We start from the raw sequence: 17,883 nt of genomic DNA on the forward strand, positions 1-17,883 counted from the left end.
GCCCAAACCAGAAAACCCAGCAGAGTATTAGTATAGGAATAGAAAATGCATCAGAGGAACCAGACAGAGAGCCCGGAAATAGATCTTTAAAAATATGAGAATTTATTTTAAAAGATTTATTTATTTATTCATGAGAGACACACAGAGAGAGGCAGAGAGACAGGCAGAGGGAGAAGCAGGCTCAATGTAGGGGAGCCCGATGTGGGACTCCATTCTGGGACCCCAGGGTCATGACAGCCAAAAGCAGATGCTCAACCGCTGAGCCACCCAGGCGCCCCAAGAATTTGATATATAGTAGTAGATGGTATACACATTCAGAGGAAAATCATGCAATGAATCGTGTCTGCTAGCCAACTAAGAGGAAAGAAGTTTAGATTCTTACACCATTGTACAAACAAAAATTGAACCCTGAATGTATTTTTTAAATTTTATAAGAATAGTGAACATTTTCAGAGATAATTTGGGATATTACATGAACAACCTGAAAATGGAGTGGTGCTTTTTAACCAATATAGGGATTCTGGATAGATATATTGACTTCATGAAGATGAAAATTTGGCCTATCACGTGGTGTGAACACAGTGAAAACAAACAGCAGGAAATATTGTTAATACCTGTAACATACAAAGATGAGTGAGAGAAATTTGGCTGGAAGAGCCTCTTATTTATTGTCTTCAGAAAGTTAACGTAACAAAATTATATTTGAGCTCTTTGGACGTTTAAATTCATTAGGGAAAGTGGAAATGTTCATTCACGATCTTCTATGGTTTCTTCTTTTCCCCTTCACTTTTCCTGTCTCTTTTATTGTGCCGATATCTTCTTGCCTTTTTCTAAAGACAGCTACTTCTGACACTCTTCCTTTCCCATTTTCTTCCTCGACTCTGTATACTTCTCTTCATTTCCTTTTCTTATATGTGCCCCTTTCTTTGTTGCTTAGTGTTTGGTTACCCACCCTCCCTCCATTCTCTCTCTCTCTCTCTCTCTTCCTTCACTCCACCAATCTTCATTAAATGTCAGTGCTGGGCTAGGATTTTGTATCCTCTAAATTCATAACCTATTCTCTAAGTGTAACTATGTCATAACCATGCTATCAGCATGACTCCTGGTATTCCTAAATTTTAAAAATATTCAAAAAGCTTTTCACTGATTTAACCAGTATAGTATTGAGTTCAAATCTAGGAAAATGAAAACTAATAATTCCAGCAACCTCTGGCTTTTTCATAGCATGTTAGAAAATTTGCCTCCTCTATAGAAGCTTGTACTCAATACATTCATATAAGGAAAACTATATTTTTTTTTACTCTAAGAGATTCATTTTTTTAAAAGAGAATGGGATTCGGGGGGAGTAAATGTGCAGGAGAGAAATATACCCGCAAGCGTTCTCGTTAGTTGCCCTAAGGTGAGGACAGAGGATGTGCTTCATCGAAAGGCTCAGTCAAAGCCTAAGGACCGAGGGGTTCCTGGAGGTGCTTCTTCAGTGAGGATAGAGATTTTGGACTCTGGAGTGTGGAATTCAGCTGTAGGCCTTGCATTTGGTTAGAATCCTAGATATGTGGCTTGGCCTATGAGTTGAAAAACATCATTTAGTTCAGTAGAAGCAAATGAAGCACTTGGTTCCATCTGCCTCAACGACAAAGGTCTTCCTCATGGGCAGGGCTGCTGGCTGTCGGCGACCTCTCCACGTGGCCGACTCCGCTGAGTCCTACTCATGTCCTCCAACATGTCAGCTTTTTATTTATTTTTTTTAAATCTCAGGCCTTTGGTCCTCCTTTGTCAGGAGTACTGACATTAAGAGTTCTTTGGGGGCAGGAGCCCATATGGTTCTAGGAGCTGCCAAATATTTTTTAATATAAATGAATATTTGTTAATTTACCTGCGTTTGGGTTTAGAGTTTTGTATATTGAGTTCTATTTAACTTTCATAAGGTAGACAACAGACACAAATGAATAACAGGTAACCGTTTTGATAGCTTAAATTTTGATGATGGTGGTGGTAGGTCAAGGACAGATGGTAGATTGCTTCTGGATTATGAAAGAAAAAGGAAAAATAGTATGGAAGTGGGTTTTTTGTTTGTTTTGGTAGAGGGAAGAAGAAGAAGGTGGTAACAGCAGAGAAGAGCAGATGTTTGGGGATGTGAAGAGCAGAGGGAGAGCAACTTTTTTTAAATTAAAGGGAAAGCACTACCTGTCTAACTCATTCTTCATGTGTCAGGTGAATGTCATCTCTTCCAGAAGGCCTTCTGGCATTTTCTGTCTGTTATAGGCTACTTCTGTTGTCTGAACGATTAATTTGCCAATTAATTGTGTACTGTTTTGGTAACTTATCTTAAAAGAATTAAGTCATTGGGATGTTTTTTAGCATGCTCCAGGATGATGGCTTATCTTCCAAATGAGACTTAACAATAACTGTGAGTCAAGGACTCCTTCTTATAAATTCTAATCTTTTACAATGCCCGGCACGGTTGCTGCAAGGAGAAGTTCACTAACTGGGAATATGGACGTTATGACCCCTGTGGACAGTGGTGACAGGAGAGGCAGCGTGCACGACAGGGGCATGAGGTGCTGAGGATGGATGGGGAGGAAGAAGGTGGTGGGTGGGTGAGAGACGTATGGAAAAGAATTGCCTTGTATCCTTGGCCACCTACTGAATATGCTTCGGTACTATAGGACATGCGAATAGGATCCTTTTAGTTTTTCTTGCTAGGAGGTGTATTCTTGTTGGAGATTTCCTTTTAAATGAGTGAGTTTACATTGAAAGGGAATGGCACTTTAACATGTCAGTAGTACTTGGGTTTGTGTGCTGGGCCTTTGGATAATACACACACGTGTACATCCCCATGCATGTACCTGTAGTTTACCTTTTGAGTTTTCTGGTTCATATTTCATGATCATGAAGGACGTCTAAAAAGTCAAAGAAAAATTTATTTCTGAAACTTCAGTCATGTTTTGCCCATTCAAAGTGGGTTTGAAATCATTGAGATGTGGGGTTTTAAAGTTCGGCTGTGGTTAGAGCAACAGTGTGACCTACGATTACATTTGAAGGAAAATGTGCCTTTCCAGTTCAGACACATACTAACAATTCCTCTCTCACTTCCTCTTTTTGATAATAGGACATTTCCAAGTTTGCAGAGAAGGACAACATCGTTCTTGGAGAAGGTGGCGTCACGCTGAGCGGAGGGCAAAGAGCAAGAATTTCCCTAGCAAGGTGAATATCTGATGATTGGTTCAGCGAGCATTGGTTGTGGATATCATGCATGTAAAAATTATAGACATTTCTCTGTTTTTTTATATTCTGCTTCTGGAATTGAAAAATGCCTGGGGTTTTATGATCAGAGGGTTGAGAGGGTTGAGAATCACCTTTAAGAACTATAGATAACGATTTTGTATTCATATTTGATGAAGGCGATGGCTTTTTCAAATTGCACGCTCTCATTTTGCTATCTGTATATTTGTTTGCCTTACGGTGTGATTTAATACAAAGTGGAAAACTCTGGGATGCTGCACAGCACAAGGAAAAACAAAAGTATTTTTGTGAAGTCTATCATAGGGCCCCTCGCTTACTCCCACCCCACAATTCACTCACCTGTTGATACCTCTTGGTTTAGATAAACATACATTTTCAAATTTTCAACATAATTAGTAATTTTCATGACAAAACTAGTGAGGCAAATGATGTCACTTGGCTTCAAGTCTGCAATCTTTAAGGAAAAATAAATAGGATAAGCAGCGTCTAACATTGTGGGGGATGGGGATGTCCCTTGGTAGAGACATTCTTATTCTAAGCATTTCGAGCTGTCAAAGGGAAGTACATAAAGTTAATTCGTGTCAAGAATAAAAGTTTGTGGTTAACCTGTAACTTTCAGTTTTAAAAAATATTGGTGATATGAGACGTCAAGCGCTCTTCCAGTTTTATTCGAATAGAATTCTTCTCGCTGTGTCGCCAAGGTTGTTAACAAGAAGTCACATGGACTTATCGGTATTTTGGTTCCCTTCCTTACTTTCTTCTACTTTCAAAGGCTGGAATGATAAATAACATACTGAGCACCTGCAATTGCCTGGTATTATTCTGGGTGGACTGTGTGTGTATGTATGTGTGTGCGAGTGTAATTTTACTTAATCCTTATATCCCTCTGCAAAGAAAGAATTGTTCTCCCCACTTTATGGAAGAGATCATTAGATAATCAAGGCTGTTCAAGCTTCACTGGCCAAAAACTATACCAGGAAATTGTTGAGTCAGCTGGGTCCTCTCGACTCTTTTGACATTAAACCATGATTTGGTTTTGGGATTACTCGTTATGTAATACATCATTAGATATGGATAATTCACAGACAAAATCATGGCTTCTAAATAGTTGGAAATTGATTGATTAATCTGTGAGCCACAGTAAGACGTAACTCAAGCATTCCATTTCAAATTTATGGTATGCTCCATGGCTTCTAGGCATTTAACACAGAATTGAGTTTGTCTTTACAAAAGTTTAAGATTTGGTTTTATTGTGAGGTGTACACAATTTGAAGTACTACTGAAAGTGATTATTTATTCTTATTCTGATTGGAATGTGTCATGTGCTGCCTGGTTTGGGATGGTGAGAATTTCCAATTCTTGAGAAACTGGTCCTAGAAATGAGGGAGAGGGAAAGTGGGAACTGAGTGGGGAGAGGAAAGATGTTGAGGGTCCATTTTGGCCGGGGTCTTTTTTTTTTTTAAGATTTTATTTATTTATTCATGAGACACACAGAGAGAAAGAGAGAGAGAGAGAGAGAGAGAGAGAGAGGCAGAGACACAGGCAGAGGGAGAAGCAGGCTCCTTGCAAGGAGCCCAATGTGGCACTGGATCCCGAATCCCAGGATCCGGCCCTGAGCTGAAAGCAGGCGCCCAACCACTGAGCCACTCAGGCGTCCCAATGACAGGGGTCTTTTATCTAGCTCTTGCATGTTATCTTCAAGAATAATTTACGCTGCAAAAGTTCTTTTAGATTCCACCTTTGCCTTTTTGCTATTTCTGATTTTAAAAAACCACTTCTCTTAGTTACAAGCTGATTGAATACAAGTTTTATAGAAAGTACCAAGAATTATACATGAACGCCAAATCTTATGTGTGGGAGAGGGGTAGTGTCACTAACCATACTGCACCTGAAAAATCAAAATGTTATGAAGATTTACTCATTTCCATTAATATGAGACTATATCTTCATCGTATTACTGTTCTGAGATCAAATTTTTAAAAAAGATTTTATTTATTTATTCATGAGAGAGAGAGAGAGAGAGAGAGAGACAGAGAGGCAGAGACACAGGCAGAGGGAGAAGCAGGCTCCTTGTGGGACTCGATCCCCAACCCCGGGATCACACCCTGAGCCAAAGGCAGACCCTCCACCGCTGAGCCACCCAGGTGTCCCTCTAAGATCAAATTGATGAAGATTTTACTTGCTTATAGAATTTTTGTTCTTTAGCTGAAAAAGCAAAGCTCAGATGGGTGTACATGTTTGTTGTGAATTATTTAACCTTCATTTGTTTGAAATTCTTAGAAATATGCTTCAGAGACTGAAACTCTGTGGAGTAAAATGCAAAGTAATATTACAGCCACAATTTGTTGGTAGCGGTCAACACTGCTGAAATGCTTTTCTTATGTATTGCTGCTATTTAGTTGTGGTCTCGGACATTTTACAGTTTTGAAAAAGTCTATTTTCCTCTTTGCTTTCCCACCAACATGCAAGATCTTTGAATCAGGGACTATGTAATCTTTACCATTGTATTCCCAGCACCAAGCATGGTGCTTGGCTCTCAACAGATACTATTATTCAAAATTTTCTTTTTTAAGGTGATACTTTAAATGGTGTGGTGTGGTGTGATTCAGTTTGTTGACTTCTGTTATTTATGCCACTTACATTTAGCAAAGCTGCTTCAGTCGTTCTTGGGATATTGTGAAAACCATTAAATCGTTTACGGCTTACCTTTTTGATTCGCCTTTAGAATTGCCTACACTAAATGACAGGAAATTATTTTATTTTATTTTATTTTATTTTATTTATTTTATTTTATTAAGATTTTATTTATTTATTCATGATAGACAGAGAGAGAGAGAGAGAGAGAGAGAGAGAGAGAGGTAGAGACACAGGCAGAGGGAGAAGCAGGCTCCATGCCGGGAGCCTGATGCGGGACTCGGTCCGGGGACTCCAGGATCATGCCCTGGGCCAAAGGCAGGCACTAAACCGCTGAGCCACCCAGGGATCCCCAACAGGAAATATTTTAAAAATCTGATTTAATATTTGTTTTCTTTTCAGAGCAGTATATAAAGATGCTGATTTATACCTCTTAGACTCTCCTTTTGGATACCTGGATGTTTTAACAGAAAAAGAAATATTTGAAAGGTATGTTCTTTGAATAGTTTATAATGCTCATGCTGAAAAATGAGAAAGAACAATTATCCCCTCATAGGCTGCATTTTACCCATGAGAATTATGGCCACCATTGTTGACTCATGGTGGCAGCATGTGACATAGCATCACTCAAATCTGATCGTCCTTTCACAGTCAAGTTTCAAGATCATGTCCATTAAAAGCTTTTCTGACCACCTCACAGGAGCCCAATTTCTTCCCTTGATTGTTGTAACGATCACTATCAATGTAGTTTTTGCATTATTATTACCTGTGGCATATATTATTTTAATTGGTTATTACACTTAATGTTTTTACTTTTTTGTATGTTAGTATTTTATTCTTTCTTCTCCTTAAATTGGATTTTCTTAAGAAACTAAATAAGGTGAATGTGTTAATGCAGGCAACTACTCAGACCATTGGTCTACCTTGATACCTCCTATAGAACCTCTTTCTTCATCACACAAAACTAGGGATGTACATTTCATGGGAACTCTCACTAGGGCTCAATGTGTGGAAAGTTCCTAAGAGGAGCAGTTTGTTATATGACTTGTTTTCAGTTTCAAATGATTTCCTGAACTATAAAGTAGTTTATCAGGAGAGTTATTACAACACTCTTCTAAAATAAGGATTTTAAGCAATAAGGATGTGTGTGTGTGTGTGTGTGTGTGTGTGTGTGTATAAAATGGCTGCATTACCCCTAGATTTAAATTTAATACCTAAGATTTTTACAATCCTACGAGTATGATAAGTAACTTCTTACTAATAGAAACTTTGTTATCTCTGTTAGTATGTTAAGGTATAATCTAGAATGATGCCTCTTTCTTGTTTAAGACTTTATTTATTTGAGAAAGAGAGCAAGCATGAACATGTGGGGAGGGGCAGAGGGAGAGGGAGAAGCAGGCTCCCCACTGAGTAAGGATCCCAACAGGGGCTCAATCCCAGGACCCCAAAGTCATGACCCGAGCCGAAGGCAGACATTTAACTGACTGGGCCACCCAGGTGCCCTGAGATTGATGCCTCCTCTCTCCATACAATTTATAATGTCTTAATGTCTAAAAGAATTTGATCTCCTTAGATGGTGCTAGTCAGGATTTAGTTTTAAATTAAAAGGAAATTTTATTAGAGGAGAGTCAAATTTATTATTCAATTCTCAGCTTTAAAGATCAGATTAGTTTTATATATAAGCTCTTGAGAACTAAATTCATGGCCAACTTGAAATGTAAAAGGAAATTGATAGAAAATGTGAAGAACAAGAAAGCTCTGATATTTTAGAGGACAGAGAAATATAGATTCTCAGGGATCTTGAAAGGTTATCTGGCAATTCTTTAATTTTTTAGATGAACAAACCAAGACCCATAGGGTAACCAATTTGCTCAACGTCCAACATTTATTTAACATCAGATACTTAATTTTGCTCTAGGTTTGTTAACATTCAACTTTATGATATAGCATACTCTAATAATTCAGTAATATATTTCATGCAATAATAATTCAAGAAGACACCAAATTAACTGCCTTTATTTACTTCTAGAATTACTTAAGTATAATAATGACATTGGATGATAGACATTTTACCTAAGAATACATTAATAAAATGTTAAAATGCAATACATAGACTGTAAAAGAGATTATATAATTTATGTCTTATTTATATCTTTTTATATTCTTTTTTTTATGTTCTTAAAGCTGTGTCTGTAAATTGATGGCTAACAAAACTAGGATCTTGGTCACTTCTAAAATGGAACATTTAAAGAAAGCTGACAAAGTCTTAATTTTACATGAAGGTAGCTGCTATTTTTATGGGACATTTTCTGAATTACAAAGTCTCCGGCCCGACTTCAGCTCGAAGCTCATGGGCTATGATTCTTTTGACCAGTTCAGTGTGGAAAGAAGAAACTCCATCATCACTGAGACTTTACGGCGTTTCTCCTTAGAAGGAGATGCGGCCGTGCCCTGGAATGAAACAAAAAAGCAGTCTTTTAAACAGACTGGAGACTTTGGTGAAAAAAGGAAGAACTCTATTCTTAATCCAATCAACTCCATAAGAAAATTTTCAATTGTACAAAAGACCCCGTTACCCATGAACGGCATCGAAGGAGAGTCTGAGGTGCCAGTAGAGCGAAGGCTGTCCTTATTTCCCGACTGTGAGCAAGGAGAGGCCATCCTGCCTCGGAGCAACATGATCGACACTGGCCCCACGCTCCGGAGACAACGAAGACAGTCTGTTCTGAACCTGATGACGCGCTCCTCCGTGAACCAAGGTCAGAGCATTCACCGAAGGACAACAGCATCCACGCGAAAAATGTCGCTGGCCCCTCAGACAAATCTAACTGAAATGGATATATATTCCAGACGGTTATCTCAAGACAGTGGCTTGGAAATAAGTGAAGAAATTAATGAAGAGGATTTAAAGGTATGTATAAACCATCAGTGGTGGTGTCTTTACTTTTAGTTGTCACAGAGTGCAACTGAGAGAAAGGCAGTACGTAGCATGATATAAAACTTGTAAGTATTAGGATTCGGAAGGTCCAGAGTCCATAAATTACGTAAGCAACTTCAAAATGTACAAGAATAGCCTATTTCCTTTGGCGATGGACATACCTCTTCCCATGAAAGATATAGTGAGGCCTAGTGTTGGGTCCTTGAGTAGGCCAGTGATAATCGTTATTATGAATGAGAGGAATTGTGAATCATTACAAATCTGCTTTGTGACCACCTTCCAACCTCTGTGGAAGGAAGTGGGGTATAAATAAAGATACAAACAAATAAGAGCTTCAGTCAGAGGCCAAGAAGGGTTTTGTATAAAGGTAGCCCCTGTGAGGTACATAAGCCGCTAGTCCCTTGACAGAACTACCTCGGTATTCCGGTTGGTACCTCAGTCTTACCCGATTTTGTGTGGGCTTCTTTTTATCTTTTAAATTTGCTTTTGTAAGTTGGCCATCGGGATAGGTTTCTCTTAAAGAAGGTATATTAAACTCAACGTGTGCTGGTGCCAACCTTCAGATAGAAAGTCTTTTACATTAAGTTTTAAAGAATAAAATGCTTTTGTTCTTCAAGTAGGAAGCAACATAAAAAGAGGAAGGTTTTTGTTTACTCTGTTTTGCTTTTTTTTACTAGGAAAATTCCTGATGTGCCTTGGATGAATCAGGCAGCAATGTAATGAACTGACATGTTTGATAGCGTAGATCACTTGAGAGTAGTGTGGCCTTTGGCAAGGCACAAGTCATGTGAGGTCTTTGGACCCAAATTTCCTCCTCTTGTAAAATGAGAAAACAAAACAGGTGATCTCTAAAATGTACACTTCCAGTATTTCTATAATTTTGCAAAAGTTTCCTAAGGAACAGTTTATCTGTATGGTTTTAATATCAATATGAATGAATTTCTCAAACCCAAACCGATAAATGTAGTTGTAAAGAATGATCTCTTAAAAAAAAAAAAAAGAATGATCTCTTTAACTGATAATCGTTATTACTTACTGATAACTTTGAGTGCCAGGCAGTGTATAATTAGTGCCCACCACTATTCTAGAAGGTGCATATCCATATCTTCATTTACAGATAAAAAATCAGAAATTTAGAGAAGTCCAGCTGCCTAAATTCAGGCAGCTTCTAGGAAGTCAATGGTGGAGTTCCAATTCAAATAAAGGTTCATTTGCTTCCAAAAATCTTTCTATCTAATCAGTGTGCTATATTCCCATTTCATAGAACCCCTTCTTTGAGTTTCTGGGGCTCCTTTTATGAATTTTGTTGACTTTGTAAGAAACAAAAATATCTTTTCCCTTAGGAATATCTGGACTATCTTGATATCTGGAATATCTTGCTCTTTTTCAAATTTTTGAAATGCATCTCCCAAAGGACAAATAGACTTCTAGGGAAATACATGGAAGATTAGAATTTTATAACTTAAGTCATATCTGGAAAGAGAGAATCTTCACTACTGAGGAGCATACACACATCAGCGGGCCTTCACGTCTATTGGTCAGACCTCTAGCCAGCAAGCTCCAAACTGAGTGAAATAGCCAGCAAAACTCCAAACTGTATCTGTCCACAGACCCCTGAAGAAATGAATTAAATCAAGGGGAGTTCTAGGAAACTTCAGTTTGATGGTACTATTTGATAAAAGGTGTGACTCTGTTAAGCATTAAAATGATAAAACTGTCCAAAATCAATACAGTCGTATCATCAGTGATTTACTTTCAGAACTTTGAAAAATTACAGTGTTTCCCATTTTTGAAAACCTGTGTTGCTCCAGTGGACATTATACTGGCTATTGTGTGACATCATCTATGTCATTCACAATGGTTTATATTTGTTGAAATTCATTTAGCTTCAAATACTAGTATTCCTTTAATTTCCCACATTCAACATAAAACCACAATGGTGGTGTGAAACTGTGTTGTCTCCTCATAGTAACCATGATTCTTTTTTTTTTAGGAGTGCTTTTTTGATGATGTCGAGAGCATACCACCAGTGACTACATGGAACACATATCTTCGATATATTACTGTCCACAAGAACTTAATTTTTGTGCTAATTTGGTGCTTAGTTATTTTTCTGGCTGAGGTAAGAACTTTCTGTTGTAAAATATTACTGTGGTTTAAAGTTGCATTAAGAATAGTTTTTTTTTTTTTAAGATTTTATCTATTTATTCATGAGAGACACAGAGAGAGAGGCAGAGACACAGGCAGAGGAAGAAGCAGACTCCCTGCGGGGAGCCCGATACAGAACTCGATCCCAGGACCTGGGATCATCACAACCGCTGAGCCACCCAGGTGTTCCCATTATATAAATACAAATATATGTGTATTTATAACCTTACATTATATAATGATATGCATACTTCCATATTCATATTCCTATATTTCATATATAGCATACAAAATAGGTATGAAGAGCTTTTAGTGGAGTTGTTCAAAACTTCTAAGTAGAATACTTTTATATGGATTGAAATTAAGCAGTGAAAATTATTCTGTACTCAGTTTTAGGTTCATTTGATTATAGATATTGCATTATTGAATATGTAAGTGATGAATCATCACCTTTAAATGACTGTGTCTTCACAAAATGAAATAAATATGTATTAGTGGCTTGGTAACCCTTTTAAACAATCCTTTTAGAGATCCCCATCACCTGCTTGCTTACAGATTTTGTCTGTCTTTGGTGCCACCATCATGGTCTTTTTGTCATGCCTCTGCTGTCCTTCATGTCACCAGGATAAAACAACAAGGGAGGGAAGTGCAAGCAGCATGCTAGGCTACAAGGGCAGGGCACAACGATGTTAGAGGTTCTCGAAGCGGCATGATGGATGAGGCTTCTCTCTGGATGAGGAGCAGCCACCTAACTGCTAAAAGGGGCTTGGCCAGAATGCCTGTGGGTGAGGTGGCTTTGAGGCTGGAGAGCATTTGTCCTCCAGTTGTCTAATGGGGCCAACGGGGATGCGGCACCAGCCAAACACTTGCCGTGAGGGAATTTAGGATCAATTTTGCTAAATCTTTTTGTCTACTGAGATAAGATAGAAGTCCAGATATTTTCTGTAAAGTCTTCCCCATTTTTGAAATGTAGGTAGTTGATTAAATAAAAACAAACAAATGAACACTAGATGGGTTCAACAAAACACACAGGTGGGTCGGGTTCCGCTTAGGATGACTAGTTACCCTAGATATTTATTCCAGGGGACGTCCACCGCTGGATGGGCCCTAAGGTATGAGCTAAATCTGACATGAAGGCCCCCACTGCCTTCAGGGTTTCTCCCCTGGTGAAGAGCTGCCTCTCCTGGGAAGTGTAAATGCATACGTAACTGAAACCCAGTCTTAGAGCTACATGCTGTTTCCTGTTGTTGGGCTGTTTCTAACCTCAGTGGTGAGGTCTACATAAAATAGCATCCCTTTTCCCTGACCAACTAAGATAGTGTTAAGTATCTAAAGGTATATACCAAAAAGTCGTACATATTGTTTCACCTATAAACCATCAGTTTCCATTTGCTCTTGAGTCCTGGTGATATCCCTTCTTTTGCCCTATTATTGTAAATTCATACACCAACTGGAAGTTTGATGGGAGTTGCAGTGTAGTACAGTCCCCACGGTGGCATCACACTGACTTGGCTGTGACCTCGGTCCATCTTGTTAACACAATGAAGCTGAGCAAGGTAAGTTAACCACGCTGAGCCTCAATATCCTCATCTACAAAATGGAGAGTTTATAATACCAACTTCCCAGGTCGTGTTTGTGAGTGAAACCACATCAGGGTTATAAAGCACTTAATGTAGGGTTTGGTGCATACTGGACAATGCTAGTTGCTGTTCTCATTGATACCCTTAATGTCATACCATTATAAAGCTCAAGATAGTTTGAGGTGAGCAAGTCCATAACCGAAATATAATGAAAGTTTCAATAATCCCTTTTATACTTTAACAAAAAAATGCAGTTGGGTAATTTGACAGTCTGACATGAGTAATAAAAATTGCTTTGAAATGTATCTTAAATTTACCTCATTAATCTCTGCTAGTCATGCCAAATGACCAACATTAATGTGAATGAGACCTAGTTTTGTGCCACATTTAATCTCAAGCCAGCCTTTCATAACTGTTAATGATTTAAATCTCTGCACTGAAAGGTCACATATCTTGATTGTCTTCAATTTGTAGAGTTGCGTAAGAAAAAGAAAAAGGTCTTATCTGAATGTAGTGATGATTTATGTTAATTTACAGGATCTTTGTCCTATCCAGCTCCATAGAGCTGAACTTCTGTACCTCTCAAAATGGTGTATAATTAATTAACTAATTAGTAATTGAGCACTGAGTTTCTGCACATGTGTACAGTATTACTGGCTCATTTAATCAAGAAGACAGTGGTCCTTTGTCTTTAAGCTTGAAACTAAATTACAAGAGAGGATGTAGATTATTAGTGGAGCCCTCACAGTTATTGCAAAAAAATGTCTTTTTAATGGGCAAAACACATTGATAATGTCATTTTCTAGACAAAACATTATATACTAGGATGAGGCTCTTTGGCCAATGTCCTGGGGGCATCACCAATGAGCTGGCTGTCAAAACTTTAGGTAATAAAAACTTGGTGATAGTAGACGAATAGCAATTGTTTTAATTATGTGCACGGTTATATAGCTAAACACTGATGTTCACAGTTCTGTCACCTTCTTCGAATCAAAATTTACACAGCTTTTCTTTTAGATCAAGCTTCTTTCTTAATACCAGTGTGCCCCTTTCTCAGTAACATCGACATATCTCATCAGCATGTATCATGGTGCAGGTGCTAATCCGGGAAGATAGTTTAGTTCTTTTAAACCTTTGCTAGAGCCTCATACTCATCATGATCAGAAAACTTGAAGAAAGGTTAAGATACGTGTCTCCCTTGATGACGTAATTTATCCATTTTTAGTTTTTAATGGACACCATACTCCAATTTAGATTTTGTGGTTTTATAGAGTAGGTTCCATATGCTTCCCTTTCTTACTTCTTCAAAGTGTGAAACTGAAAAAAATTAGTTTGATTTATGCAGTTTGTTACGACATATCATTAATGTGTTATTTTGATTAGGGAGTCAGTCTGCCTTTATATCTCTGGACCATTTTTTTCTATGCAGAGAAGTATTTTCTGTAAGTTCTTCGATATTGGCACCAAGGGTAAAGGCTATAAATTTTTTTTTTTAGGATTTTATTTATTTGAGAGAGAGAGAGAAAGAGAGAGAGAGAGCATGAGTAGGGGGATGGGAAGGGGCAGAGGGAGATGAACAGGGAGCCCGACTCGGGGCTTGATCCCAGGACTCTGGGATGGTGACCTGAGAGGAAGGTGGATGCTTAACTGGCTGAGCCACCCAGGTGCCCCAAGGCTATACAATTTCTATCACGTTGGGCTTTCTAGTGCTTCTGCTTGATGGTACATCACTGAGAAGAAATGCAAATAAGACTAGGAGACAGTTTCCTGCTTCTTACAACAACTGGTGGGTATTGAACACTGGAGTATCTCAAGATCCTTTAGTGTTTTCATCCTGTAATTTTTAAGGAATGTGTCGAGAGTACTGCTCTATCCTATTCTCTTTGTTAAGAAGGAAGCTCTGGGTAACTTTATATTTTTAGTAAAATGGACATGTGATATACTCCGTTAATATTCAGCTGTAACTGATTAATAATAATCCTTTGAAGGCAGTTCTACTTAGCATGGGTCTACGTTTCAGGGCATGATTTTGTGAAGCATTGAATTCTGTGTACGAAGTCATGACAAGGTGGCACTTTACTATTACGGCCTGCTGCTCGCTCATGCAGCCATTTACGCATTCAACACAGATTTTTGAAGTCCTTTCAATGTGTCAGGCACAATTCTGTGCGTATAGTGTGGTTGCGTGTGTAGTGAACAAAACAGAGCTAATGGGTGGAATACACTACCGCACTTATGTTTATACTGTTCACAGAACATTTAGGATACTGTGTTCCTTTGGTTAAAAACTCAAAATACCCATTGTGTTTTAATAGGTATTGCTTTACAAACATCCCGTGGTGTGGCTCAGGAGGTAGCTCTGAATTGTGTGTATATAAAAAACTTATAGAATAAATTGGTTTGGCTTCTTTAACTTTACCCTATGTTACATGACAGGTTATCTGCTTTTTCAATTGTGTGTGTTTTAAGATTTATTAATTTATTTCAGAAAAAGAGAGTGTCAGGGAAGGGCAGATTCCCGCTGAGCCCAGAGCTCAACACAGGGCTTAATCCGATGACCCTGAGGTCATGACCTGAGCCAAAATCAAGAGCCCGATGCTCAAATCAAGAGCCTGTTGCTCTTGGCACCAAGAGCAGCTGAGCTACTCAGGGACCCCAATACTGGCTACTTCTTTTTCATCTTGGGGACATTTGCACAGTTCATGAATCATCATCCTGGTCATTCATGGAGTTGTCCGTAGAGAATGCTGTCATCAGATTTTGGATATTTAACATGAATATGTAATAAATACTCTGTCTACACCCCTATAGAACTAATAGTTATTAAAACCTATGCATGCACTCTCTAATGCAGTAGCTGACAGCAATATATAAACATATAAATGAAATGAAATAAAATAAAATTTAAAATTCAGTCCCTCAGTCACACATTTCCTGTGACAAGTGTCCCATGTGATAACCGGCAACAATATTGAACAAGGCAGGTATAGAACATTTTTATTATCGTAGATATTTCCCTTGGACAGTGCTGACTTAGACTGTACTGTTTTTTATGTGATATGGATTGAAGTTTAAAGCCCCAGAAAAATAAAATAATAAAGACCTTTTGCTTTTCCCTTTTAATGACCCAGAACTCTCACTCTATCATAAACTGCATAAACTTTACAACTTGAAATGTTTTGGAATGAAATGATAGAATTTGCTTAACCAATTGTTTCTGTATGCCCCCAAATATTTGTACTTATATCATTATATCAAGTCTTTGGAACTGTTTTTGTTCTAGTCAACAAAAACAGTTTGGATTGGCAGTTCTGTGTCTCCATCCACTAGTGGTCTCTTCACAAAAGCCAGGAAATAACTTTATATTACACTGACTAGACCAGTTCTTTGAAAACTACTTGAGTTATTGTTCATTAGTAAATATTATAAAATATTTGTTTCTGGGATTTATTCTTATCCCAAGAATGTTGGCAATGCCAGCAATATTGACACTCCTTTGATTGGAACAAAGGGGGACTATAATAACCAAAGAGTGACTCAGAAGGATACCCTTATCTTGATTCTTGAATGATTTGATTAGTCTCAGGAAATAGGAAAGCATTCGTCCTGGGATGAAGGCTTTTGAAAAAGTCAGATTATTGCCTTGTTTGTTTGTTTTTTTTTAAGATTTTATTTATTCATGATAGACAGAGAGAGAGAGAGGGGAGGGGGCAGTGATACAGGCAGAGGGAGAAGCAGGCTCCACACAGGGAGCCTGATGTGGGACTCGATCCCAGGACTCCAGGATCATGCCTGGGCTGAAGGCAGGCACCAAACTGCTGAGCCACCCAGGGATCCCCCCAGATTCCTTGTTTTGTGTCAATTTGAATTTCCTTAAATTTCAAGGAAACAGGAACTTTTTTTCTTTACTTTTACTGATATAGTTCATGGAGGCTATGTGTGCAATGAAAAAAAAGTAGGAAAGAAAGAATGATGACATTAAATTTTTCATTATTATATTCCTACTATGTGAATTTAACTAAAACTTATACACCTCTTTAAAATATAGAACTTCATCATGTCATTTCTTAGTTAATGCCAATTGTTCTTTATAAAACATTTTTTAAAGGTTTTATTTATTTATTCATGAGAGACACAGAGAGAGAGGCAGGGACACAGGCAGAGGGGGAAGCAGGCTCCATGCAGGGAGCTCGACGTGGGACTCGATCATGACCTGAGCCAAAGGCAGACGCTCAACTGCTGAGCCACGCAGGTGTCCCTATAAATTTTTTATATAGTACTATTAGATACTTAAATTGAATATGAAAGAACACTTAGAAATTTCTTCTCTATTTTTATGCTGTATTAATTTTCAAATTGTTTTATTCACAGTTTTTTTTTTTCCTATTAGATTCTCTGGTAAAGTTAGTTTTGGGAGGGTCATATAATTACAGTCATTTCTAGTATTAGAGTTGTGATGGCAAACACAAGATTGTTGTGCTCGCTTCGGCAGCACATATACAAACACCAGATTGTCTCTCCACAGGGTTTAGGAGAATAGAATACCAGATTGAAGTGGAACTGGGTGCATGGCTCTTAAATATTGAAGGAACTAAAAATACCATAGTGGTTAAAAATTTTTATTTTTTCAGTTATGATATATAATACTTATCCCTCAGACAAGAGCTTCTACCTTGAGAAAGCCTGAATAGTACTAGTATTGTGTGTTTCAACCTAAAGTATGTGTTTTGTCTTTATAACAAAGTGAATTTATAACAAGCTAAATTTTTGTACCTTTGAGAATTGTTTTTTGGATGAATAATCTTTTTCTAGTTTTAATTAATTTATTTTTAAGTTTTTATTTTAATCACTCAGTGCTCATCAAAAGTGCACTCCTTAATCCTTATCACCTATTTCACCCATCCTCCTGCTGACCTCTCCTCTCAACCAACAGTTTGTTCTCTATAGTTAAGAGTCTGTTTCTTGGTTTGTTTCTCTCCTTTTTTCCCCCCTTTTGCTCATTTGTTTTGTTTCTTAAATTCCACAAATGAGTGAAATCATATGGTACTTGTCTTTCTCTTACTTCACTTAGCATTATACTCTCTAAGCTCCATCCATGTCATTGCAAATGGCAAGATTTCAGTCTTCTTTATGGATAAATAATATTCCATTATGTATATATCTCTATATCTACCTGGCTATCTATCTACTTTATCTATCTATCTATCTATCTATCTATCTATCTATCTATCTATCTCCTTTCATCAATCAGTAGACATTGGGCTGCTTCCATATCTTGGCTATTACATATAATGCTGCAATAAACATCAGGATGCATGTACCCCTTGGATTAGTAAATTT

At 37.8% G+C, this 17,883-nt stretch overlaps 1 protein-coding gene across 1 annotated transcript in view; it reads left to right on the forward strand.

Annotated features, from left to right (window-relative positions):
• The window catches only part of CFTR (CF transmembrane conductance regulator), a 160,803-nt gene that overhangs the window by 86,217 nt on the left and 56,703 nt on the right, over positions 1-17,883 (forward strand). Inside the window, exons 12-15 of the mRNA XM_072764891.1 lie at positions 3,110-3,204; positions 6,280-6,366; positions 8,062-8,788; positions 10,809-10,937. Coding sequence (XP_072620992.1) covers positions 3,110-3,204; positions 6,280-6,366; positions 8,062-8,788; positions 10,809-10,937 — 1,038 coding nt within the window. The remainder of the gene's footprint in view (positions 1-3,109; positions 3,205-6,279; positions 6,367-8,061; positions 8,789-10,808; positions 10,938-17,883) is intronic.

Source organism: Vulpes vulpes, chromosome 7, assembly GCF_048418805.1.
Source record: "Vulpes vulpes isolate BD-2025 chromosome 7, VulVul3, whole genome shotgun sequence".
NCBI lineage: Eukaryota > Metazoa > Chordata > Mammalia > Carnivora > Canidae > Vulpes > Vulpes vulpes.